This window comes from Melanotaenia boesemani, chromosome 21 (genome assembly GCF_017639745.1).
Source record: "Melanotaenia boesemani isolate fMelBoe1 chromosome 21, fMelBoe1.pri, whole genome shotgun sequence".
Classification (NCBI taxonomy): domain Eukaryota; kingdom Metazoa; phylum Chordata; class Actinopteri; order Atheriniformes; family Melanotaeniidae; genus Melanotaenia; species Melanotaenia boesemani.
In genome coordinates, this window is record NC_055702.1 from 20,679,169 (window position 1) to 20,703,828 (window position 24,660).

Below are 24,660 nucleotides of genomic sequence, written 5' to 3' on the forward strand. Positions count from 1 at the left end.
CTGTTCCTGATATCTGGTAGCACTGTATTCATTAATATAACTGACTCAAAGTACAATCAGTCTGATTATCTCTTTGTACTTTACTCTTATCAAGTGTCTGGACCAACGCTCCCATCCAATTAAAACTGAGAGCTTAGGGCTGTTTTGGCTGAACGAGTCAATTAATTGATGCTTCCATTGTAATGAACCCACTTTCATATTGTTCCCTTATCTTGTCCGTTCAGCATCATGCTGCTCCCGTAACAGATCAATGACAGAGACTCAGTGTTGAAGTGAAATGTCAACTGTAAAAGCAATGAGCTGAAAAATGGACACATAGAAACAGAGATTTCCCATTTCTCTGGTCAGTCTGATCAAACCTCTGTAGGAAAATCATGTTATGAAGATCCAGTGCCTAACTAAGACATTCATGCTTTCTTACATGAAGTCAAACTCTTTCTACATCCCGTCTGCAGCTCACATCTTAATGAACTTGTGCACTTGGTATTTTAAAAGCCATTTATAACAAAACTGTCTAGATTGAGCCAACATGGGTGCATTTCATAACTTACAAGGTTATGTTAACAGACACAAGCCTTGATTGCATAATGATAAGTCGACATGTGCAGCTGCTTCTCCCAAAGCAATGCCACATCCTTCTCAGCTTTCCATGTCACGTCACGTTTCTTGTTGAGCTTTATTTCAATTTAATAAAATCAATTAACTTTTGCTTATTAACACAACAGCAGCTGCTTTGCCATCTTAACTCTACAGCTATCGTTTTGACCCCAGCGTAATAAATGAGTAGATAAAAGTTAAAAAATGGAGAAAAATCATGATTGTGCTTCAACCTTTTTATGTCAGAAAAGCAACATGCAAGATGTTCAGGAAAGTTTCCATGTTCTGATCATCATGACTCTGCTTGTTGCAATGTGTTCATGTGTGTAACAGAAAATAAAACTGTGTCAAAGTATAAAACTTCAATTTCTCAAAGTTATAACAAATCGCCATAAAGTGCTTCTAGCTTTGGTTTGGATAGTTTAAATGTTGTTGCACTCTGCTGCTACGCTCTTGAATGAGAGTTTGTTTGAGTCCGATATGTCAGGTTGATGGTGCTGGAATTCATATCGGCTTCATGTGTGAATCAATGACTTTATATATATAAAGAGCACAAAGAGCACAGGGGGTCCCTGAGGCTTTGAACATTAAGAGCCATTGTAAATAATTTCCACACATCAAAAAGTAAGGCTGTACGTTAATTTATTTAACTTAAATTAACTGGCTTTATTGAAGGACAGGACTCAGCCAGAATACAATATATATGTTGAGAATTTCACTTTTGAAAGCATAACACCAAATATGGTTTCAGCACGGGGTAGGGCAGGGGGTCCGTGGCTTTTTAGAATATGCATGAAGGGGGTCCCCAAGGATATTAGATTGAAACCACTGCGCTAAAGCTCAAATGATTGGCAGAGGAGCAGGGTGTCAGTATGCTGGATGACAGTGCACATTATTGTTCTAATTATTGCTTTATATTCTTAATTTTACAACTGGGTCAAAACCAGACCTAACAACAAAAAGGTTATAATTTCAGTGTTTTAGGATTTTATTTTTTTGCTTTTTTTTTGCCGACCCTAACACAAGAGGAAGGACACATTATGACATTTCATTAGAAGTTCATCTGTGAAGTTCATATAGTTCATATAGTAAATGTACTGTATTCATATAAAGCCGTTTCTAGTCACATGTAGACTGCTCTAAGCACTTTTACACTACAAGTCACATTCACCTATTTACACAAACACACACACACACCCATACAGCACTTCTGTACACCCACTCTTGATTTATATGACCTTACTAGAGCTGTCAAATGATTACAAATTAATAAATTGTGCTTAATCACCATTCACAACTCGTTTTTACTGTATTGTATCAACAGAAAGAGCCAATGCTGACAAATATCTATTGTTAACTGACCTTCCCTTGGGTAAAGTTTAACTGAAGTTAAACAGTTAATATTGATGAAAAAAATCTGATAAAACTGATAAGATCTGGCTAAACACACGTTTTCCTTTCATCATTTAAATGTGAGTGTCTGTGCAGCAGTGATAAAAGTCCTACAGCAGCATCACCCAAAGTAAACAGCTGTTGATAAAATATATCATTGGCTGCTTGTTTTACACGTTTTTCTTCACTTTTTTTTTTTTTTTTTTACATTAAATGATCACTTTAGTTGTAATAATCAGTTCAATATTTCATAAAGTCTAGACCTAAAAAAAGGTCTCATTTACTGGTCAGTGCCTCTGCCTGGGCCCCCCACCAGAACTTTTCTAGACACGCCCCTGCATATCTGAAGTATAAACCCTGGCTATCACCAGCCAGCTACTGTGTTAGAGAAGGTCCTGCCAAAAACAACACTTTTGGATAAATAAATGACGGTGTGACCCATGGACTGCTAGTTTCCTCCTTCTCAGCTCAACGATAAACAAACGCAAGAAGAGAGAAAAGCTGATCAGCTGATCACCGACAGCCGTCATGAATCATGGAACAACATGAGAGGAGATGGAAGAAGCAGCTGCTGCACAAACATGGAATGTCTTCTAATGTGGGAAAAGTGTGGAACCCGGGAAAAGAGCGTGTTAAAACGCCCTCATTCTCGGGTTGCTCCATTAAAGTTGTGTTTATGCCATTAATTACATAAATTAGTTACTGAGTGTTGGAGAAAAATTACCAAGAGTCTGGAACGAATAAAAGTATATAAGGTTTATTACAGGAGAAGTATTGAATATAGAATTACTTGCAAGTAATGAGAGTGGTCATCCCGACTCGCATGAAGTCAGGAGAGATTCTGGGGAGGCAAGAGGAAAAACAATAGTTATACATTTCTGTAGAAAGAATCCTCCTTCCTGAAGACCTTGGGTGGACACACAACTCCAAGAGCTGGCGTCAAAACAACCTCACATAGTTGTGTCTCCACCAGAACCAGTCTGACTAAGGGTCTGAGGAAGGACCAGATAAAGGTAATGTTACCCTCGGAGTGAACTTTTAACAGAGCATGTATATGAAGAGAATAAACCTTAAAAGTTAATTAAAGCATGATAAGCAAAAATGTACAATGTAAAAAGTGACAATACAGTGTAAATACAGTTTATAAATTTATAAATGAATATAGTAAAGGAAGTAATTATAGTGTGATTATAATATTATATATAGAGCATAATAAGTAAAATCTCTTGCACATGCCGCTAACACATTATTTTCTACAGCCCTATTCCTTACCCAGGTGAGTTCAGAATGGTGGGGTCACAGTCATGACGGAGATGTGGCTCCAGTACTCTACTAAATAAAATGGGATCAGTCAGTCATGAAACTGCTAAAACTCTGAAGAGCTAAACAGAACTGCAGAAGTGGGTGATATTTATCTGTTGGTTTGTCATCACGTTCATTTTACAGCCACTTAATTCATTCAGAATGTCAAGATTTTTCTTCATTTTCAGTTTTGTCAAAGCACTCTTAAAAGGGGTTTTTATTCAGTTGTGAATATTTGTGCAAGCTGTCATTTCTCTGGTTGTGTTGCTCAGCGTTTTACTTGCTCAGAATCATCTGTTCCCGGCAATTACTGGGAACTGCCATTAGAATGTGAACTGAGGACTCCACGTTCCGCCTTGCAAATCCAGAGGTGCTATGTATCGTCTTTTTGCCCACGTAGTCTACTTCTTTCAAAGCAGGCAGGTGTAGAAAAAAACCCAGACTTTGTTCCTCCTTCCTTTTTTTTTTTTTTGCCTCCCACCTCCCTCTCTTATCCCCTCTTCGTCTCCTCTTGCCCGTGCAAATGTCAGCCTTCACATCCTCTGCTATCAAAGGCACCGCTGTCGCAGCAGGATCCACCCAAACCTGACTGCTCCTTTCACATCATACAGCTTCACACAAAAAGAGGGAACAGAAGCACGTTGAGAAACATTTGAGCTGCATGAAACACGGAAGGGTTCGGTTCAACAAACACACACAAAAACAGGGTTTTTCTTGGTAATAACATGATTAGTTCAGACCAACAGTGTCACAGTTCATCTTATATCATATAACCCTGACAAAGTGTCCTGGGAGACGTGTACTAACAACACAGAAATACAAAGACTTTGATGGGTTCAATAAGAAGTTCAAAGTAATTTGAGACAGAAGATGTAGATTTAAAATTATAATTTAAAAGATTATTTGTTGCTTTAACCTAATTCAAGCTTGGAATCGGTATGTGAGCCTCTAAGGTTTTGAGGTCAAGTGTTTCATTTAGGAATCGCCAACACATTGAAGTACCTGACTGGTGAAGTTAGCAGGAGTCTCCAGAGAAAACCCACAAAGGCTTAGAAAGATTATCTAAACTCCAGATTAATGAAGCTTTGCAGAAAGTTGAATAAAGGAGATCTGAGCCATCTTGTTCTCTTTCTTTTCCTCTGCTTATTTTCCACATCATCAATCCTTCAACTGGAATTTGACATCATTGCTCTGGTCCAATAGTCTTTCTGCTTCCTCTCCTACCCAGTGTTTCTGTTTGTATCCTCCACTCAGATTTCTCCCATCCAGATGCTTGTTAGTGAAATTAAAATGTAATTTGTTAGTCTCTTATCTCCCAGTTTCCATTGTCGTTCTCTCAAGTAAACTCTGTTTGTGTCACTACCTGAAATTATGTTACTTACCAATCCTGTGTTGTACTGGCCCAAGATGCAGGGCACAGACCTGTTCTGGTCAGGAAACTGGGAGGAGTGGCTGGCCTCTTTAGTTTAGGCTTCTACAGTAAATAAACAGAGGCAACAAAGACTTCACCAGCTGTTTACAGGCAATTTAAAGTCTGACAGCAGTGCTGCATTCAAGTGTTAATTGAAAACTTTCACATCATTCACTTAAATGGGAGTTTAGCAGGTAAATACTTTTTTCTTTTTTCTTTTCTTTTCTTTGTTTAAAAAAGCATCAGATGGGACTTTGTTGTTAAGGCAAACATCATGGCCGTTTTTTTCTCTCTCTCTCTACATATTATATCAAATCCACAAAGGTCAAAACATTTTCAGATCTGATATCCCTGTTTTAAGGTTCATTGAATGCAGCATACAGCATCCAGTCTGGATATTGTCATAGCAATGTCATCTGGATTTGTTTTGGTTTGGATTTTGAGATAAATATATTAATACTCTTTGTTAAATGGACAGTAATTCCATATGCCACAGATAGTGATGCTGAAAAATGGTGTTAATGTAAATCTTTTTAATAAGAGCCACTGACGATCTTTCTTGGAAAGCTCTGTTTTTGACTTGTGTTTGGAAGTTGCTATATAAAATAATAAAGCTGAGTTAATTTTCTGTTAAACTTAGCTTTTTTCTCAAAGCAAGAAGATAAATGGGTTTAAAAGTAGATAATACATTAGAAATGTTAAAACAATAGCTCACGTGAAGCAGTGGACCCCTCTTTCTTGCATTTTACATGTTTTACATTAATGTGTGCCTGAATTACAAAAGAAAACCCAGTGTGGTTATTATGAAGTATTATTATTAAATAAAGTTTTTTGTAACACTGGCTGGTTTGTGTGATTTGAGAAGATCCCAGCTGGCTGTAGAGAAAGCACATTTAACTAAATGAGCTCTAGAAACCGACTTGATGTTGTCATACGAAGATAAACGTTTTTAACAGTCAAAATTACATTAAGTTTAATTCTTCCTACAATTGCATGTTGGTGGTATAAAATAAATTAAAAAAAAAAACATGCTGATTACTTGTAGTTAAACATCATGCATGCCTGCTGGCTGCAGGCTCATGTCAGTGGGATGTGGAGTACAGAGGAGATCTTTAGCCCTGGTGGTGCTGCAGCCTTTTGGAGCTCATTGTAGTTAATTAGTTGCATTGCCTCAGGACTTTTATTGCTCTGTGAGTGAGGGAGAGACGGCATCGACACTGTACTGGGGAGCTGCTGTGGCCTACTGTAAGTGCTTGAATGTGTGTGAAGCGACTGTTAGACTTGTGAGCCTATTGCATGTATAAATGCTGGAAATGAAAGACCTGCATGTGTCACAGTGTGTTTCTGAGCCTCTGAGGCCTCCTCATGGTCATGGAGAGATGGTGAGGGGACTTCTGTTCATTTAGAGGTCGACCTCTTTTTATTCCGTTTGTGCCGTTTCGCTGCAATGACTGAAACCTTTTCCTGCTGTTGAGCTATTTAGCTTGGACTGTGTTAGAACTGGCAGCCCCTCTGGCTAGTGTTTCACATATTTCACAGCACATTACAAATGTCTTGTACAACAGCATTAAGACGACGTTTGGAGGAGGAATGTACTTGAACAGTATTCACTGATTGCATGGCAGGCTATAGAGTTGCAGGAGACATGAAATCATGACTTGAGGCATTTTATCCGACTTCACACAGCTCCCTCTAGAGCCACAAAAGCCTTTATTCAATATTTCAGCCTGATTCACTTGAGGCTCCTTTTCAAAGAAGTGCTGTATCTTAATTATTTTGTTATGTTTGCATTTTTATTGGGAAATTATGGAGAGATGAAACTAGCTTTTAGATGGTATAAAATATTCACATGCTCTTACAGCAACTTTCAAACAGATGCTAAAAATACGACCTATTCACATCCAAGGTTTCCCTTTTCCATGGACTCTGATTTGCAGCAGAAAGTTACCAGGAACCAGTTAACAATCTCCAAGATGATAGACAATGATTATAAGTAACACAAAGCCACGCAGAAGGTGTCAAACATATGGCCTAGGAGCCAAAACGGGGCCCCAAGGATGAATTTGGTAAATGTGAAAATAACATAGAAGACATTAACTACAACTTTTTAATAAAAGTAACTGTAATTCCTTATTTGTCCATGTGAGCTTGCATCTTTTAATGTTTAGATATAAAACATTTCCAAGGCAGCAGTATAACTTATATCTTTTATACTTTTCTTACTTAATAGACTTCGGTCTGTATGAGGTGAATCAGCTCGGCTGGTAGAGGTACTTTTACAGTGACTTCTATATCTTGAAAAATTACTCTAATCATGTGAAATACTGATAGTTTAGCAAGTGTAAACAGCTTGATAATGTGCTTTTACTTATTTGCACTATTTATTTTTTTCCTTTAAGTAATTTATAGGTTATTATCCTCTTATTTTACTGGCCCTCCCACTTGAAATCACACTGTGCTGTATGTGGCCCCTGAACTGAAATGACTTTGGCCCTTACAATCTTACAAACAATCTTACTAATATGAGGTGTTTTGTTCATAGCAAAACTCCTCATAATAAAAACCTGAAGTTAGAAAATTAGTTTAGATTTTTTGGGGGGTTGACAGAATTGACAACATACATGTATAAAATGGAAAAACATCAGTCAGCTTCTAATGAAAGCAGCTGATTTCTTTACAATGGCGCCCTCTTGTGGCTTTTCCTTTCCATCTGCATTTACTCTGAACACGAGGTGAAATACTTGATTTATGTTCTCAATAATACACTAATGAAGCAGGTCAGGTTGTTCTTTAAAAACAAAATATGCATTTTTTCGCTGGTGACAATTTAATTATGTTTGTATCTGAATTATAAACCTTCTTTTGTAAGTTTATTAATCATGTTTTGAGTTTGTCATTTCTGACTTCGTTGTTCATTATACACACATATAAAGTTTAATCATATCACTGACATACTGAAAAAAGAAAAAAAATTCTTGTCTCTGTTTAACTAAAAACAAGCGGTTGAACATTCGTTATAAAATAATTATTAAATAAAAACTCCTCAAAACAAGCCGTCAGTGCTTCTTGCAGTGTTTTTTTTTTTACTTTGAGAGAAAAAATCTTGAAATAATAGAAACTAAACGAGATAAATCTTCTGAAATCAGGCATTGTTAGTGCAGGTCATCCAGTGACTGAAAGGCCGGTGGTTTGACTCCTACTTCTTTCCCCTCAAGACACTCCACCCACCTCGTCCCATTTCCAGTATATTAACGTGGTTGGAGAAGCTGTCCCTGCCTCACGTAGCTCACCACCAGCAGTGGATGAATGAGTGATAATGGAGTTGATGTGAAGCGCCTTGTTATATAAATCTAATCCAGTATTATTGATTTCATTTAGTGTAAATGCTTTGTCTAGTTTTTAGGAAAAAAATTCGGAAGAATAATCTCAAAGAGAGTAATATTAAAAGAAGCATCACATTATGGTTTTAATGGTTTTTTCCTTAATGAAGGACTTGGAATGAGTCTTTCACCACTTCTTTTAAGATATTTCTCACTTATCTAGATTTTTTTCTTATTTCAGACATTCTTACCAAGTCAATAATCTCACTGCACTGGCAGATTATTTCACTTTATTTTAATCTAAATCTTCAAGTTAAGTTGTTCCTTACTAATGCTAAGATAGCTCATCTTTGCAGTGTTATCAAAATAATAAAAAAAAAAAACAAGAAAACATCAAAAGCAAACATCTTTTGTGTTTTTATGTTTATTTTTTTCCAAGTTTTCTTTAAAAAAAAAACGACAGGGACCAAGTGTTTTGTAAGCCCCACCCTCACCCCATGTTCCCCAGCCAGCTAGCTCGACTCTAAAGCAACCAGCAAAGAAAAATAGTCATATGGACAATTGATAATATACACCCCATATACAGCAATACATAGTGGTCTACCATAATGTTACCAATAATACGTGGCCTCAAACGAGGCTTCAGATCAAACTGTTGCCACTGATATGGTTCAATTCAACAGCAACTGACAACCAGTGATGGTTGTCTCTTTGACTAGTGTGTGTGGGGTTCAGGTTTCCAACTGCTGCCTTGCTTTACACACTCTAGTGTGTAAAGTAAGGCATGGTGGCAAAATTCAGTCACTGACCTGAACGCCCCCTTTAAACCAATCAGATTCCGCATAAGTGCAAAGTTTAGGAGGCACTGCTATCTCAGGGAGCCCCCGAGTAGGCGTCACCGACAGTCGCTCCTCGTCTCGTATCTGTCAAGCTTCCAAATGGTTTAAACATAAACCAGGTCCGGACACAAGAAACAGGTTTTTTTTTTTTTTTGTGTTTTTTTTTTTTTTTTTTAATAGCCTGGCTGTTACCAGTCAGTTGTAAAGACTCAAATTCTAAAAGTTCACCTCATTTCCACCAAGTTTAAGTCTTTTCTGTGAAGGTAACTTCTATGTTTCTTGCATATTAACCTCTCGGCTCGCGTACAGTAACAGCCAGAGGAAAACTGTGTGAAGGTGCATGTTTACATGTGCCAGTGACGCTCGCAGTGGTAGAGACAGCATAGAGACATATGTGCGTGAAATAAAGACGGAGCCTGTACACAGTGTGAGCAACCGCATGTCCATCAGTGTGCGTCTGCATCGCCGGCTACAGACACGACTCCCAGTGCAGCTGCAGGTCTGTGCTGTCCAGAAAATCGACCGAGAACACGCTCGGCGGAGTGTGCGGCGCCAGTGGGGCTAAACTCGTCCCTCCGTCCCTTTCACTTAAGGCTCCCCCTTCCCTCCCCACTCCGCTGCCCTCGCTCCCTCCGTTCGTGCTCCCCACCATGGAGATGTCCAGCCAGTCCATGCTGTCCAGCGTGGGGTCGCCGAAGTCTAGCCCCGTAGAGTGAGGGGAGAAGCCCAGATCGGACGTGTCCATGGGGGAAGGAGGGTGGTCCAGGATGCTGGGTGTGCTCAGCATCTGGTTGTGGAGGTCATCGATCAGCGTCAGGCCGCCATCGGGCTCCATCCCCAGCAGCGGGGCGCCTGTGGTGCTCTCCAGGAAGTCCTCCAGGCGACCGCTGCCTGTGCAGGGCTCTGCTGTAGATGGCTGAGGGGAGATGAGGGACTCTGTGGGGGTGGGAGGAGATAGGTGGAGCGGGGATGGGGCAGCAGATGGAGAGGGTGGGTCAGAGTGGAGAGGGGCGAGGGATGGGTCCGGGTTGGCCTTGAACCCTGGGATTTCTGAGGGAGGAAAGAGCCAGAAAAACATCATCAATACACACAGACACCTGGTCTCATGAGTTTTTCCCTCCTCAAGTTTCACAGCAGAGTTTCTCACCTCCACTCTTGAGCAGAATATCGAACAGGTCATCCATCTGCTGGCTGTTCACACCGTTCTCCTGCTGACGGAGACAGTCATCAGTTACACAAACAGCAGAGTCAGCTGCACTAAAACACAAAGCGCACCTTTGTTTTCTTGTTAAATGAGAAGAGAAAAAATGTCTCAACTCAATGATGCATCTATGCAGTGACAGTTCAGCCCACATTAAGCATGAAATATATGGTTATTTTCCAGCTCCAGTCAAACACCCATGCAGTGAGTCATAACTGCTTCAGAAAAGTGATCTATTCTGATATGAGGAACTGCGTTAGACCAAACGTCTGCAAACTCAAAGACTATAATCAGCCTGGGGACGGAGAGAAATCATCCAAGCTCTGGCAGCTTTCTCAGTAATGGACTTCTCATATGCAGAAACAGCTACATGTGAACTCTACAGCCAAACAAAAACCTGGTAAAGAACTCAGTCAGTAAAACCAGTCGAGCAGCCAATACATGACAGCAAAAAACAAACAAAAAAAAAACACATGGAGAGGAAGTGGAATCTAATAAAACTCCTTTATCCATTTACTGTTCCCTTCCACCAAGTTTCACATAATTTGTTGTGGTATTTTTGGTGTCATCTTACCAGAAGATATAAAGCCCTAACTTTAAATCTGTCTCTAAATTCCTGTCACTGCTACTGGTTGGATGTTACGGCTGACTTGTCTATACTTATGATGACTTCTGAGTTTTTCCAGACACCTGTATTTCAGATAAAAAAAAGAAACATGAGACTTTGAAAGCTGCTGATTTCAGCAGCCAAAAAACATATCCAGTTTTTTTTTTTGACCAAGGACGTTCCAGCAAAGAAGTCCAGGGATAACCTTGTACTGGAGTGTATCTGTTCCAGTACATTTCCTGTCTTACAAACTTTTTACTTAAACAAAAAAGGAAATATTGGAAATCACAGAACACCTGTTTCATCCTTTAGTCTGGTTTAATGCCCCTGAAAAGCTTTCAAGCAAATAAAAAACAGCAAGAAAAAAAAGTTAAAAAAATTATCAGACCACAGTAGCAATGTGTGGTGGTTGCAGCAACAAATGCAGTTCTCATTTTAACATTACGGGTAAGCAGTTAATAGCCCACATAGTCATTATTTTCCTCTTGCAGACACATCACAATGAACACAACACATCAAAACCAGCCACAAGCAGCCTTCTGGTAACTGGACAGACATTAACTAAAGCAGAAGTAAATCAGAAAGAAAAAATACCTAGGAAACTCTACAGTACAGCAGCAGAATGTGTCAAACATGCCAAAAAACAAGACCAGCACAAGTTTCTCTGTCTCTGAGTTCAGTAACGTCACCACACAGCTCAGTGTGGGAGGATGGAGAAAAAAAAAACAGAAATAGACCGATACTTATGAGAGGAATGGAAAGAAAAGACATGCTGGAGGACATACTTTGGAGCGCCGAGAAGGAAGGGAGGTGTTGGGTTTGGGAGAGGGAGGGGTGAACAGTGTGTGCCGGTCGTAAGGCGGACACACCTCCTCTCTCTACCAGGGCGAAGAAGAGATGAAATGAGATGGAAAAAAAAGAGAAAGAAGGAAGACGTTTACAACATGTGGAGAGATGACATGTTGATGAGAGCTGTGGAGTGGAGATGGAGGTGGTGGTGTTACCTTGAGAGATGACATCAAGTTGCTTTGGTTTTCAGTGTCGGACATGTCGTCGAAGAAAGGCTGCAGGTTGGGCGGAGCGGTGTGCGACAGGCTGGGCTGAGGAACGCCGTTGGTATCCAGGTGCAGCCCTGGTTTCTGTCCCTGAGGGAAGAAAGAAGCAAACAGGATTCAGACTTAAATCAAAGGTTTTTATCAAACTCATATTGAGATCAGTTTGATGATTTTTAAAGGTGTCACTGGGGACATCTTGTGGTTTGATGATAGTACTGCAGGATATAAAATCTAGTTAAGCGTACATGTTTTTGCTGCACCCTTTTCTCTGGTTGGCTTACAGGCTCGGCCTCCGGCTGCTTTTTTGATTGGCTGTCGGTATTGGGGAGCTTACTTGGAGTCGACTGCAACCTCTGAAAAATGCGGACAAGTAGAGAAGTTATTAGATTTTTGTGGTTATTTTACAGCCATTTGTGCCACAGAGTGCCACATTTCCTGCACCTGCAGTGTAATGCGCCCATTGGTTTTGGCCAATGAGGTCACTCGGTTCTGTCCATCTGTGCTGTGACTGGTCAGGGCGATCAGGTAGTGGTTGCCGTTGCTGTCTGTGACCAGCGTGGGTGTGCCGTTGGCCTTCAGGAGGTCTAAAGAAAAGGCTTGAGTGTGGAGCGGAGTGCCGTTCTGTTGGTTGATGATGACTGGAGTCACCTAGGAACAAACCAAACACAAGTGTTTCATCATGAAACTGATGTTTGGCTTTTTCCCTCTTAAATTAAGGGAAAAGTCTGATTTCTTGAAAGCAGTGAGTGCCTCAAACTGGATTACCTGTTGTGTGGTGGCTGCGACTGTCTGCCTCCTCTGCTGCAGCCTCTGCTGAGCCTTCTGATGCTTCCTCTGTTGGGTTTGGTTTACTGCAGGCTTTTGGCTCGTCACCGTCTGGTTCTGGATCTGCACCTGAACCTGCTTCAGCTGAACTTGGTTTTTCTGCTGAGCCTCGGTTTGCTTGAGCTGGTTTTGTTGCACCAGCTTCTGCTGGGCCAGTTTCTGCTGCGCTAACTTCTGCTGGGCCTGGAGCTGCTTCTGTTGGGTCTGCTGTATGATGAGCTGCTGCAGCTGCTGCTGCTGCTGGAGCAGGATTTGAGCCTCTTTCTTCTGCTGCTGCTGCTGTGGTTGTTTTTGAGGGTTGGGTCGGATCTCTGCCACTTTCTGCAGCTGCACCTGTTGCTGCTTTGGTTGTGCCTGCTGTTTCTGCTGTTCAGCCTGCTGGACCTGCAGCCGGTGAATCTGCTGCAGCCTCAGCAAAGTCTCCTGAGAGCACTGCATCGGCTGGGCCGGCTTCTTCGCCTGGGCCTCCTCTGTTATTCCTTCCATCCTTTCCTCAAGCTCTACCTCTTTCTTCACTGTCACAACGATACCGTTAGGAAGTGTGGGGGGCTGAATAGCTGAGGCTTTTATTAAAGTTTGCAGTTTAACCTCTGCAGATGTCCTGCTCTTCTCACTTCCTTCACTTTTCACCACTATCCCACCTGCCATCTTGCCCTGCTCCAGCTGGGACCTCAGGGTCTCCACTAGTCTCTGCTTTTGCCTCAGCATCCTGGTTAGCTCCTCGATTTGTTTGTCTTTCTCCTGGAGCATCTGATCTTTGTCCATAGATGATGTGTCCATGGCTATGCCTGCCTGGTGCTCTGGAGGGTGGACAGATGCAGGTGAAGACCTAGAGAGGCTGCATGAGCTCTGAATCTCCTCTTTGACCACAGAAAGTGAGGCAATGTTTGATGGGTGCTGAGGAGAGGGGTGGAGAGTGAGCTGGGTGAGGGGAGAGCTCACCATCTCCCCAAACATGTCTCCGTTGCAGCTTGTCTCATCTGGACTCATCCCAGCTAAGGACCGCTCCGACGGCGTGGGCGACACCGGAGGGCTGGAGCTGGTGCTGCCAAAACGCATGACCCGCCCCGGGACTGCCTGAGCCAATGAGGACAGAGCTAGCTTAAAGCTGCCCTCTGCTGACTGTAGATCAGGGTTGGAAGTGGCGTTTGGAGAAGATGCAGTGATGTTAGCAGCTGAAGTCGCCCCCTGATGGCCGGACAGCGATATACTGTTTTTCAAAACCGTTGCGGCGGCGCCGTTTTGTTCTTGGTAGTTGCGGAGCCTCTCAATAAGGTCATTCTTGGTGCCTGACACCGTCAGCCCTCGCAATTTCAGTTCTTGTTTCAACTCAGCAACCTGGAGGATGAGAAACCAGAGGGGCACTCGTGAAGCAGACACTGACTCATAATCAGAACCTAACCACACAAAAACACCCCAGTTCGGCTAAACTTTATTTAGCCGGACGTTTTGAGAGCAAACAAGTCACTAACACTACTGGTGAAAATATGCTAAGTGAGTATATTAAAACTTTGGAGATTTGCTGCTGTTCGCAAAGACTTAAATCATCTGTTAAGAGTGTGGGAAAATTGTGAAGCAGACAAAAGATTAGATTCTTTAAATACTGATAAACATGAGGACAAAGTCAGACATTTATAGTAAAAGGTTTAAGTACCCAGATGGTTTTTATTTAAGGTTTCTAGTCACTTCAGAGGCTGGGAAATGAAAGTTTTGATGGGCAATGTTAAGTTCTCCTAGAAAAACCCCCATAATTAATATTTCTTTCTATAATTTAAAACAAAATCATTAAGAAAAGTGCTTTCTTCTCTGAAAAAGAATCTGAAAAGTGGTTTTTGTCTGTCTGTCTTTTGGAACACAATCCTCGTTAAAACATGTTTATTTATTACACTAATAGGTTAAAACAATGGCCATTTCTGGTACTGAGTTGCTGAATTTACTTTGAATTCATCCAGGTTGGCTGGCAGAGTGGCTGGTTTGGCTCCTCCCACTGCAGCTTGGTTCTGACGGGCTGTGGAGGTCTGACTTGAGGGGGCCGAGGTCGTCGTTGTGTGAGTGCTGCGGGAAGGTGAGGGACCGGAGCTGGTCGTGGGAGGATGCTCTGTTTGTGGCCTGCATGGAGACATAAAACCACTCAAGTTACCTTCTATTAGTTCTCTAACAGAGCAGGGACACAGTGATATGCAAATATTATACTGGTAAATGTGCAAATTTTATGTCAGTTTTGTATTTAATTTGCACAAAAAGTCACAAATGTGAACCGGTCATGCACCGCTGAGAAAAGAACCATTTTAGACCTGACTTCTGCTTTGAGCAGCGTGCTATGAAATCTCACCCAAACAACCCACTGAAGTGTAAAGAACAAAACCACGGCAGAAAAAAGGTTGGGAGAGGACTTCGATTAGTCATTCACACATACACACACTCATGCTTGGCGCTTACTTAGGAGGGGCAGGCAGGATGGTGTGGTAGTTGTAGTGCTGCTGCTGCTGACTGAGAATCTGCAGCTGCAGGAAGAGCTGCTGCTGCTGGAGCAGCTTCGCATAAGACGAATCCATCTGAGGCGGCCGCTCCTTGTCTGCCTTCTGGTCTGGAGGGATGTACTGATGGTACTTCAGCTTTTTCACCTTCGGCCATGAAGAAGAAAAAGACATTAGATCATTAAACCCCAACTTGTGAAGACAAACACTTCATCTGTTTGTTTTTGTTTTTAACAGTTAAAGTAGTTCCTTTTAAGAAAAGAATGAACTATTTTCTGATCTTTTCAGTTCACTATTGTTTCAGGAAATGGCATTGTTTCCACTTTCAGATAGATTTCTCTGAATATGACTGTTTAATGTCATCACTAAATGCTGAGCCTACAGAGAAGATCTTGTTCTACAACCCAACAGGAACAGACACCAAAACCACAAAGACTCACTTTGATTCTAAGGAGTCACTTTCAATACTTGTCACTCTGCTGTGTGAACAATTTAAACTGATCATAAAAGACGTCTGAAGTAAAACTGACAGCTGTACTCTTTCCATGCTTTTTTCTGTACATCACACCGTGTCAGTGTGTGCTAAAACAATAACGAAAAGTCCTTGCTGACCTTGGGTTTGTTGTCCTTTGGTTTCTTAGGTCTCTGTGGGGGGCGGTCTGAACTCGTCTTAGCCTGATACTGCATGCAGAAAAGCGTGAGAAATAGGGTTGGGGGAGGGATGGAGGTAGTAAGGAAATGAAGAAAAGAGGAAGGGTGAGCCAGTTATAGCTGCTCCACATATAGAGATTAAGGTCACATTTAGTCATAAGACATCAAAGCAGCAGGATGTTCAACTCAGAATAATCAGGATTTGCCTTTCTGGAAGAATCAGCGTACCTTGACCTGTCCAGTAGAGGGACGGGAGGATGCTGAGGTCAAAGTTGTCAAATTAGTTAGTTTTGGGAGTGGAGAGTCTGACCCATTCGCCAGGGGAGCAGGTGGTGGTGGAGGCGGTGGAGGCGGAGGAGTGGGCTGTGAAAGAAACTGACAAAACAAAATAAAATCTGTGTGATCGTGTCTCAAAATGATCCTCTTTTTCTTCATTTGACCGTAAAGATGGGCTGAAATACCTGCGTGGGGGAAATGTCGCCGTTCTGCGTGAGCACATCGGACGGGGACAGCTGAGTGACGTTGCTCAGGGGAGAATCGTGATTGGTTAGCTGGTCTGGAGACAGAGCATCACTGCTGTCTTCATCTAAAGATGAGCTCTCCCCCCCGGCTCCCTTTGGGGAATCTGGGATAGAGAAGAATTTTTAGATTTTTAATCATTTTTCTGTGATTGTTCTTATTACAACTTTTGTGAAAAGTTGCTAAAGTTAATTGTTTTTTCCTTTCAAAAGCACCTGAAATTTATATAAAATTTTATAAATAATATTCACCATTTAACAGAATGTTATTGAAGCTGCAACTTATTCTTCAGTGAGCACACAAATAAAAGCAAAAAAAAGGAGAAAAGAATCTTTATCCTATATATTTTCTGATTCTTTCAGCATTTACAGCAGATATTAATCTTATAAACTCATCATGCTGATTTTTCTCATCTGTTCTTGTATTTCAGATGTTCTCTGGCAGTGTTTCGCTGTAGAAAAATGTTTGTCACTTGATTTTTGATTGTTTTCCACCACAATGTTGCATATGATGCAAAACAGTTTACCTCCACTTTCATGGTCAACACTGGGAAAGTATTTTTAGGGTCTGGGATCTTTGTTAGAGCTGGTTGAGAGGAAAACAGAGCGGCATGCAGCAACATATCTCAGTCCAGGATTCGAATCTCAGCCTCCATGTGTGAGGCAGTCACTCAACTACTCGAGTTAAGCACCTCCTCCAACGCAGAGGGTATCATACACACTCCTTTCTAGCAATTTTACACAGCAGATGCAAGACATTTCTCTCTCTCACACGTCTGCGAGTTAATAATCAGAAATGTAAAGTTGATGTTTGTAAATCAGAAAATGTGGAGGAGTGCTGAGATTTGACAGAGTTTCATTAAAGTTTAGAAACTGAACTAAATTGCAAAGACATACAAGGATTGGCTGAATTTGCTTGAACAATCACAGCATTGCAAATCCTTGGAGGGACTGGCTAACTTCAGTGACTGGTTTAGAGTAAAAATGACTGCGTTTAATTTGTCTTCCCCATTATGTGTAACAGCCAAATAAAGTCACTGCTATGAAGCAACAAGCAGAGAATAATCTTTACAAAGTTATACAACACACCGTTTTCTGCATCTCCTCTTACAAAACAAGCCTATGTCCACATCAAGCTACTGCGTAACATCTGTAACAGAGGTGTGATGTTTGTTTGTTTACAATGGTATCATATCCTGTAGAATGATGGACTGTGTAGCTGCTACACTCAGCTTTGTGTTAATACCTGGATGTTGCGATTGCCCTGGATGACGTGCGTTCAGGTGCATCATAAACCAAACGTCAGGCATGGTGCAACCGCACAGTCATTAGTCCAGAAGCGACATGCTTTAACTTGAGTGTAACAACTATAGTCATCACAGAGCTAATGATTGTTGTACCCTGTGCAGTGTTTTGTGCATCTGAACCTGAAAGTGTTGCTAAATGCTTTGCAAGTGTGTGTGCACGTGTTTGTTAACATGTATCAGCACGTTTTTTTGAATATGCATATATACCTCTCCACTACAACTTAGAGAAATAAACCTTGTTTGACTGTTAATAATTGCAGATGTTATGATTTGGGTTTGGCTGCTGCCTTCCATGCACAAGAACACATGTTTTTAACAAACATTAATGCAGTGTAAAAGTCTGTGCTAATGTGTGCTGTTACCCAGTAGCGATTGCTGCAGAGGGCAGCTGACAGACAGGATGTTCTTGTGGACCAGCTCGATGGGACCCGGCCTGTGTGAGATCTTGTCATTGAGGTCGTCGGCCAGTCGCGCTCGTTTCAGCTGCAGCTGCTTGGCCTGCAGAGACGGCTCTGCCGACGTCTCTGCAGGGGACACAGCAGAGCATCATGCACATGTGCAAATTAATCCATCAAGTGATTCAGTTTGATTTTCAGCTAAATAAAATAAGATCCCACCAGATAAGAGACTTTTCAATGTTTTGACTTTTGAGGATGTGCTCAAATTACATTGATAGGAAGTTAGCTTTCTGAAGATCACAGATATTGTGTCTCTTTTTTACTTCCTCTGTTTAAAAACCAAATAACAAGCAACGCAGCTAGATGAAACTGATAACATAAGTAACATTTGTCATTTAATCTGCAGCATCACAGGCTTTAACACAGTCTGCATTAATCCGATTTATTTATTTTTTATATCTGTCACCAGCCAAAAATCCTTGCACATCATATTTGATATTTGATTAATCCATCAATTGTGGTTCATTTGAGTGGTTGATGAAAGAGCTGGAGAATAACTCGTGTGTATTATAGATTTAGGCTACTTTCACTTTAATACCATGTTGCCAATAGTGGAGCAGCACATTAAAAAGAAGGTCACCCATTTCCAGGATACAACCCGGTATTCCTTACATCATTTGCTGTGAAGTGCTCAGAAACAAAGTTTCTCATCCTGTCAGATGCCATTTATAATTATGATTAACCAGAAAACATTTGACAGATATGAGGAACAAAAACTGACATCTTATTTATATCTGAATGTCTGAAAATATATGAAGTCTAGCCCAACATGCACCAGGTCTTAAAGAGCTAAAACCCGCAGATGTGATGATGAAAAACAGAAAAGATCTTGTGTGCAAATTATTCTAATTTAAAATTTGATGCATGTGGCTAAATCTGGCTGAATCAGGCAGGCAGATCCATCGAATATACTAAATTTCTTTCTGACTCAGTCCATGTTGAACTATCACAAGAAACCAGTTCTGTTTTGTCTTTTTTTTAAATTAAGGAACACTTTTGACAAGCTTTGAAAGCAGATTTTCACTTGACTTGAACTCACCCTCCAGAATGTGCATCCTGACCAGCTCAGAGCGCTCTGGACGACTCCGGATCTTCCTCTTCAGGTAGTCCTCGGTCTGGAACGGAAAACCAAAAAAAGACAAATGAGTTACGAAATGAAAGACGGAAGAAAACCCAAAGAAATAAATGAAAACAGAGAAAAGGTATGAAAATAAAAAATAAAGTTGTTTCCACACAATGTTTAGCACAGGTCTCTTGTTCCGCGACAGAACTTGACATCAATGTCAAAACTTAATGGTGGTAAAGTTTCTGCATGTTACATATTTGCAGCTCAATTTTCATGAACCTCTACAAACCGGGAGTTTTATCACAACCCAGCTGGTACGCGTGGCTTCATATTTGCACAAGCTTTTTTTTTTCAGCATGAAACACTTGGCCTTACTTGAGAATTTTCTTAAAACACAGGAAACTCACCCGTGCTCGCTCCAGACTCTTACGCTGTTCGTGAAAGGCTGCAGGACTCTTTAGGGCTGCGTGGAGAGCACAAAAATAAAGATCAGCATTGTCCATTCAGTAAGTGACAAAGAAGAGATGCAGATATAGTATACGAAAGACTTGAAGCAGAAGTAGCCGCTGGGAGAAAAGGTTAGAAATGCTGTTCTAAACCACACACACTCACACACTCACCACTCATCTTATGACGGGTCTCACAGAGATAACTCTTTATTTTATATCACACCAGTCATTATCACAGTTTTGGTAGGATTATGCTCACAGGGGCTTAAACAGTTACATAAGACATATGGAGCATATTCATGAGGCTCATTAAGAGGAATATGAGCAGAAATTGGATGATAAGCTTTCCTAAACCTTCATTTATCAGCTTCATTAACCCGACTGAAGCTAAACTGGTCCTAATATTCGACACAGCCCACCAGAAAAGAATCAATCTACATTTGGACATGTGCAGCTTTTTATCCTTAAATTGGTGTTACAAGAGGCCAATAAATTAAAAAAAAAGAAAGAAAGAAAGAAAAACAACCCTGCATCAGCACAATATCCTAACTTCATAACAGTTTCATGGTCATTTTAAACAGATGATTCTATTCATGTTGAGTATGACATTTGTTATGAAGCATCACTTGATGAACAGCAGTGGAACTAGAGAAGACCTTAAAATATAAAGATGTCAGAAGATAAAGGAGACAAGACTGATCATCAGGCTGCTGCTCTCACAAAGTAAACCTACATTCATCACTTAAATTGTCTTTTTCAGTGCTGAGAAAAATGCAGTCCAGCAGCAGTGAGTTTAGTTAACCACAGCGTTGAGCCATCTGATTTTCAAAAGACTGAAAATATGACTCTTTGGACACGTTTCTACTAAAAAATGTCTTCAGTTTAGTTAAGCTGAGCAGAAAAAAGGTCTGCTTCATTTAGGGAAGGATGGTAGAAGGAAAGCAGCCGTTATGATGATGCAAAGGAGCAGTCATGTGATTGGTCAAAAGCTGGTGAAATCTTTGCCAAGGATGTCACACAACCCGTGTTCAAGACCTACATGCCAGCTGTGATGAAACCAACCGTCAAGAGCAGAGAAAACACTGCAAAGACGAAATGATCCCTGATCACTGTGAACCAAAGACACTTCATTTTGTCCTGAAATAAACATCTCGTAGCATCATTGTATTAAACTCATACAAACTGTTAGTCTGTCTATTTAGAGTCTTGCAGCTACGATCTCCAACTGTTAAAATCAATATTTTAACATCAAATATTTTTAGCTAATTCTTCTCACAGGCTTGGCAGTTTGTTTTTTCCCCCATCAAATCTTGATGACTTATGCAATTAACATAAACTGTACATCTGCACTTAATCATTCATGTTCATTGAACGTGTTGCTCCTGAAGCACCATGACACATGACATGACCTAAATCAAATAAGGAAGAAATAAAACCTGAAAATGACATAAACATGCACAGGATCTGAAAACTTTCAGAACATGCATTCCTATGAGGAAAAGTGATCTGATAGTCCCCGTGTGTTTTCTTTTTATTAGAAGTCCACCACCCTGATGTCGACCTTATGATCTTCACAAAATATATATCAGTTTAAAGTGATCAGCAAACAGCTGAGAGATCATTTTTATTAGTTACTCCTCCACATTAATGTAAAACATCACTGACGTCAAGGCACTGGACCATTGTTTTTGTTTGTTTACTCAGTGATCTACAGTTTACATTTTAGGCCTTTTTATTTCCCACAATACAGAAACAATCATCTGCACATCTCCACAAGTGTCCAGCTTGAGAACATTTAGATGGTATTTACTGAGAGGGTGGAAACTTACTCACTTACACCACCTTCAAGTGTAAAAACCAGTGTGATGATTTGATACCACAGCAGGAACTGACCGTCTTCATTTCCCATGCTGAAATGAGTCTTCTATCGAGGTGCAAACACAGCTCAAAACACACGGTGATGAAATAAGTCAATTGTCTGAAAATACACTAATTCTCTGCTTACTTGTTAAATTTGATTTAAAAATTTTTACATGTGAAAAACTGCTGCTGAAAAGTGTTGGTCAGGTAAAACGAGTCATGTGGTGACGTTTTTCACTTCTCTGAGTACTGAGTGAAGCAGATAACAGAACACTAAAATATGATACGGCGATTAGAAGATAATGAAAACAATCGTTGCAGTGTAACTGATATGAGAGCTTTTGCAATGTTTGCGAAGGTGTGATCCGTTTATTTGGACAGTATAATGAACAACCACAACGGACGGCATCCAGAATCCTGCTTTTACTTTTTTAATTCATCTCGTTTGTCATAATAAAGAAATTTAAAGTTTACAGATTTAGACCTGCGCTGTTCATGTGATTTTTACTTTTTTTTGTCCCAAATTAAACTTCAATCATCACCTTTGTTTTGTTTTTTTTCATTGACTTAGGGTCTGTGATCATAAACAAACCTGCTGTCAAATTCACTCAAAACAGCAGATTTGAAACGCTGCGAGTTTACGTTGACAGACCCTGTAAAACCAAAGATGTGATATTTTTAACTACTATGTAAAAGCGTAGAATTGGGATAGAATTGGCCTGAATTGCATTTCTTTCAATATATTTATTGCTCTGTAATTCGAACAGAGAAACAAGTGGCTGAATCAGCTGATTATTTTGTGCCCAATATGTAAATAACAGTGAAAGAATAATTATCAGATCATATAGATGATGTTTTTCTGAAAAAGCAGATATAAAACATGTGTATGAGAAACACCTTTTTACGTGGTATATAAAGGCAAAGTTTATTAACTGTGTTGTACTTTTTCCTCACTGTAAAGTAGCTGGACAGTAAAATATTCTACCAGCACACACTGATCCCGCTGCAGCGACGGTCTGGCATCAGGCCTGCTGCAGGAGGAGGACACAGATTTACTGTAACTACTAAATGGCTGAATGTGAGACTCTATGTTGTCGACCAAAACAAGCCCTGGGTCTCCTCCAAGGGTGTATTCTTTTCCCTTTAGCCATATTTTTTAAGAGAACTGAACCAGACTGGTGACATTTTGCCCTTTTTAGTGGACTAGCTAGCGCCAACTACTTCACTGCCAGTTGGATAGCAGCATCATGCCTAAAATTCTTACTGGAGGTTGTTTTAGAGTCAAGGAAAACATGGATTTACATTTATTGTGTCCCCCTCTTTACCTCATGAGATTTATTCATAATATTTTACCAGATGAAGCTATAAACTAAGCAACAGTTCTGTAAAAAAAACTGGAAAATTATATTTCTAATGCAACATTAGCCAAAATGTTACGCATGCTGTCATATTGGGTTGTATTTAAGGCTTATTTAATTATGATTAGTGTTGTCATGTGTTTTCTTTATCTTATCCGCAACAGGCTTGTTTAGATTGATGTGCTGCTTAATATAAGAAATAAAGATGTTTATAATTCATTTGTTCACCTTGATCAAGGTACGAGTCACTGCTCACTGATTCCCAGTATATTACAGTAACTTTATGTATGTAAAACACGACAAAGACGCTGTGAATCAGGCTGACTGCTATCCTTCTCAGACAAGAGAAAAAAAGCCTGGCTCTTACTTTCTGTACTTTGAAACGGGAAAGCTTGAACAAAATGTATATCTGCTTCTTGCAATGTGCGGAACTCTTGAAACAGGAAGTGGATAGAAGAAGAAGAGGAAGCTGCCCCATTTGATAACACCAAGTGGTGCAGAGAAGCAGCTAAATATGACACATGCGACATTCACGCTCATACTGATAATGCAGATAAATGCAGGCATTTTTAGTAGAAAACAATCCTCACAAAACTGTACAATGATACCATAAAACACCAGACAGTGTCAAACACATGCAATCTGACAATAGATGTAGATAATTGGATATGTAAAAGCATGAGGCCATGTTAACGCAGGAATTAGTGCACTAGGGTCTAATGTGCAGAACAATGATGGAGTACGGAAAGGGTTAACACTTTGACCTCAGCTCTGAGGGCACAGACACACTTAGTCAATCGAGTGTCTCATAATTCTATAATCATCAACATATCCAATAAAAATCTATTTTTGGGACCAAAGAAGTCAATTTCTATTGTTTTATCTGTTTTACAGGCAGCAAATAAAGCTGTATGCCACATTATGTTCATGTTAAAATTAAACTATGTGAGCCAGTCTGCAGAACATGATCATCTGTATTCAGAAAAAAAAAAATATGCAATGACAATTTTAAAGTAGAAACTTACGTGGCATGATCCCTTGACTGACAAGCTCCTCTCGTGTGCGTCTCTGCTGAAGCTTGAGCTGGAGGACTGCATGGAGACAGAGGAGGTGAGGAGAGAAACAAGAGAAGCGAAAGTCAGAGACATCCTGTGAGAGTATGAATCTGCAGGGATGGAGCTCTGAGGCTCGACATCAGCAGCCCACCCGCCACATTTAGGTAAAAACAAGCACAGCAGAGGAGCATGTATGCGTCCCAGAGATGTAAAGAACCTGCACTCACTGTCAAACAGTTCAGCCTTTTTTTCTCTTCATTAAGTCACTTCATAGGCGGGTACAAAGTGGGTGTGGGTAGACTACGATACACTTCCTGTTTCTGGGTCTTTTTTTCCCCTACCAGCCACATGTGTGTGAAAAAACGGAAGTCATTCATCAAAGAGTCTGTAAGAAAAAGCAACTGCAGCCAAAAAGATGAGAGAAACTACGGATAAAAAAAAATGATGACATTATGAAATGAAACAGGACTAGCATTGATCAGAAAGTGCATGAGGGAATTAAAAAAATAAGAGAGAAAGAAAAGCAGCATATGGGCCGATTGCACCATCATTTGAAAACAGGAAGCACTTGTTACATAACCCTTAGACCAGAAGAGAGTTTGAAAGAACACAATGCTTGGCTACAGGAGTTAGACCATGTTTGACCTTTCTGGTCACACAGAGTACCTTTACTAATCATCGCGCTATGTTTCAAAGACAAACCAACTTCACAAATCAACCCTGACAGGCTATCTGCCTTCGCTGTAGCATCCCTGCATCAGCAGGCTGGTAAATTAAGATACAATTTGCAAAGACTTAAGACCTATCATGAGAATAGAAAAAAAAAAACAACTATTTAAATATGAATTTCTGCACAGTGATGGTAGTCCATGCAACACATTCATTACAACACACTGACAATTAAAGGAAGTG

The 24,660-nt window shown here is 40.5% G+C and overlaps 1 protein-coding gene across 7 annotated transcripts in view; it reads right to left on the minus strand.

Moving 5' to 3' along the window:
* Positions 1-8,295: 8,295 nt before the first annotated feature.
* The window catches only part of mrtfab (myocardin related transcription factor Ab), a 40,274-nt gene continuing 23,909 nt past the window's right edge, over positions 8,296-24,660 (minus strand). For 3 of the 7 annotated variants that reach the window (XM_041973878.1, XM_041973881.1, XM_041973876.1), the window contains 16 exons: positions 23,719-23,784; positions 19,434-19,489; positions 19,000-19,075; positions 17,865-18,026; positions 16,139-16,302; positions 15,906-16,052; positions 15,639-15,707; positions 14,989-15,173; positions 14,487-14,658; positions 12,490-13,887; positions 12,166-12,372; positions 11,970-12,077; positions 11,674-11,814; positions 11,455-11,547; positions 10,009-10,072; positions 8,296-9,911 (listed from right to left, as the gene is read on the minus strand). In XM_041973878.1, the coding sequence (XP_041829812.1) occupies positions 9,331-9,911; positions 10,009-10,072; positions 11,455-11,547; positions 11,674-11,814; positions 11,970-12,077; positions 12,166-12,372; positions 12,490-13,887; positions 14,487-14,658; positions 14,989-15,173; positions 15,639-15,707; positions 15,906-16,052; positions 16,139-16,302; positions 17,865-18,026; positions 19,000-19,075; positions 19,434-19,489; positions 23,719-23,784 (3,689 nt within the window). In that variant the 3' untranslated portion in view covers positions 8,296-9,330. The remainder of the gene's footprint in view (positions 9,912-10,008; positions 10,073-11,454; positions 11,548-11,673; positions 11,815-11,969; positions 12,078-12,165; positions 12,373-12,489; positions 13,888-14,486; positions 14,659-14,988; positions 15,174-15,638; positions 15,708-15,905; positions 16,053-16,138; positions 16,303-17,864; positions 18,027-18,999; positions 19,076-19,433; positions 19,490-23,718; positions 23,785-24,660) is intronic. The other 4 variants (XM_041973882.1, XM_041973877.1, XM_041973879.1 and 1 more) reach the window with 3 other exon arrangements.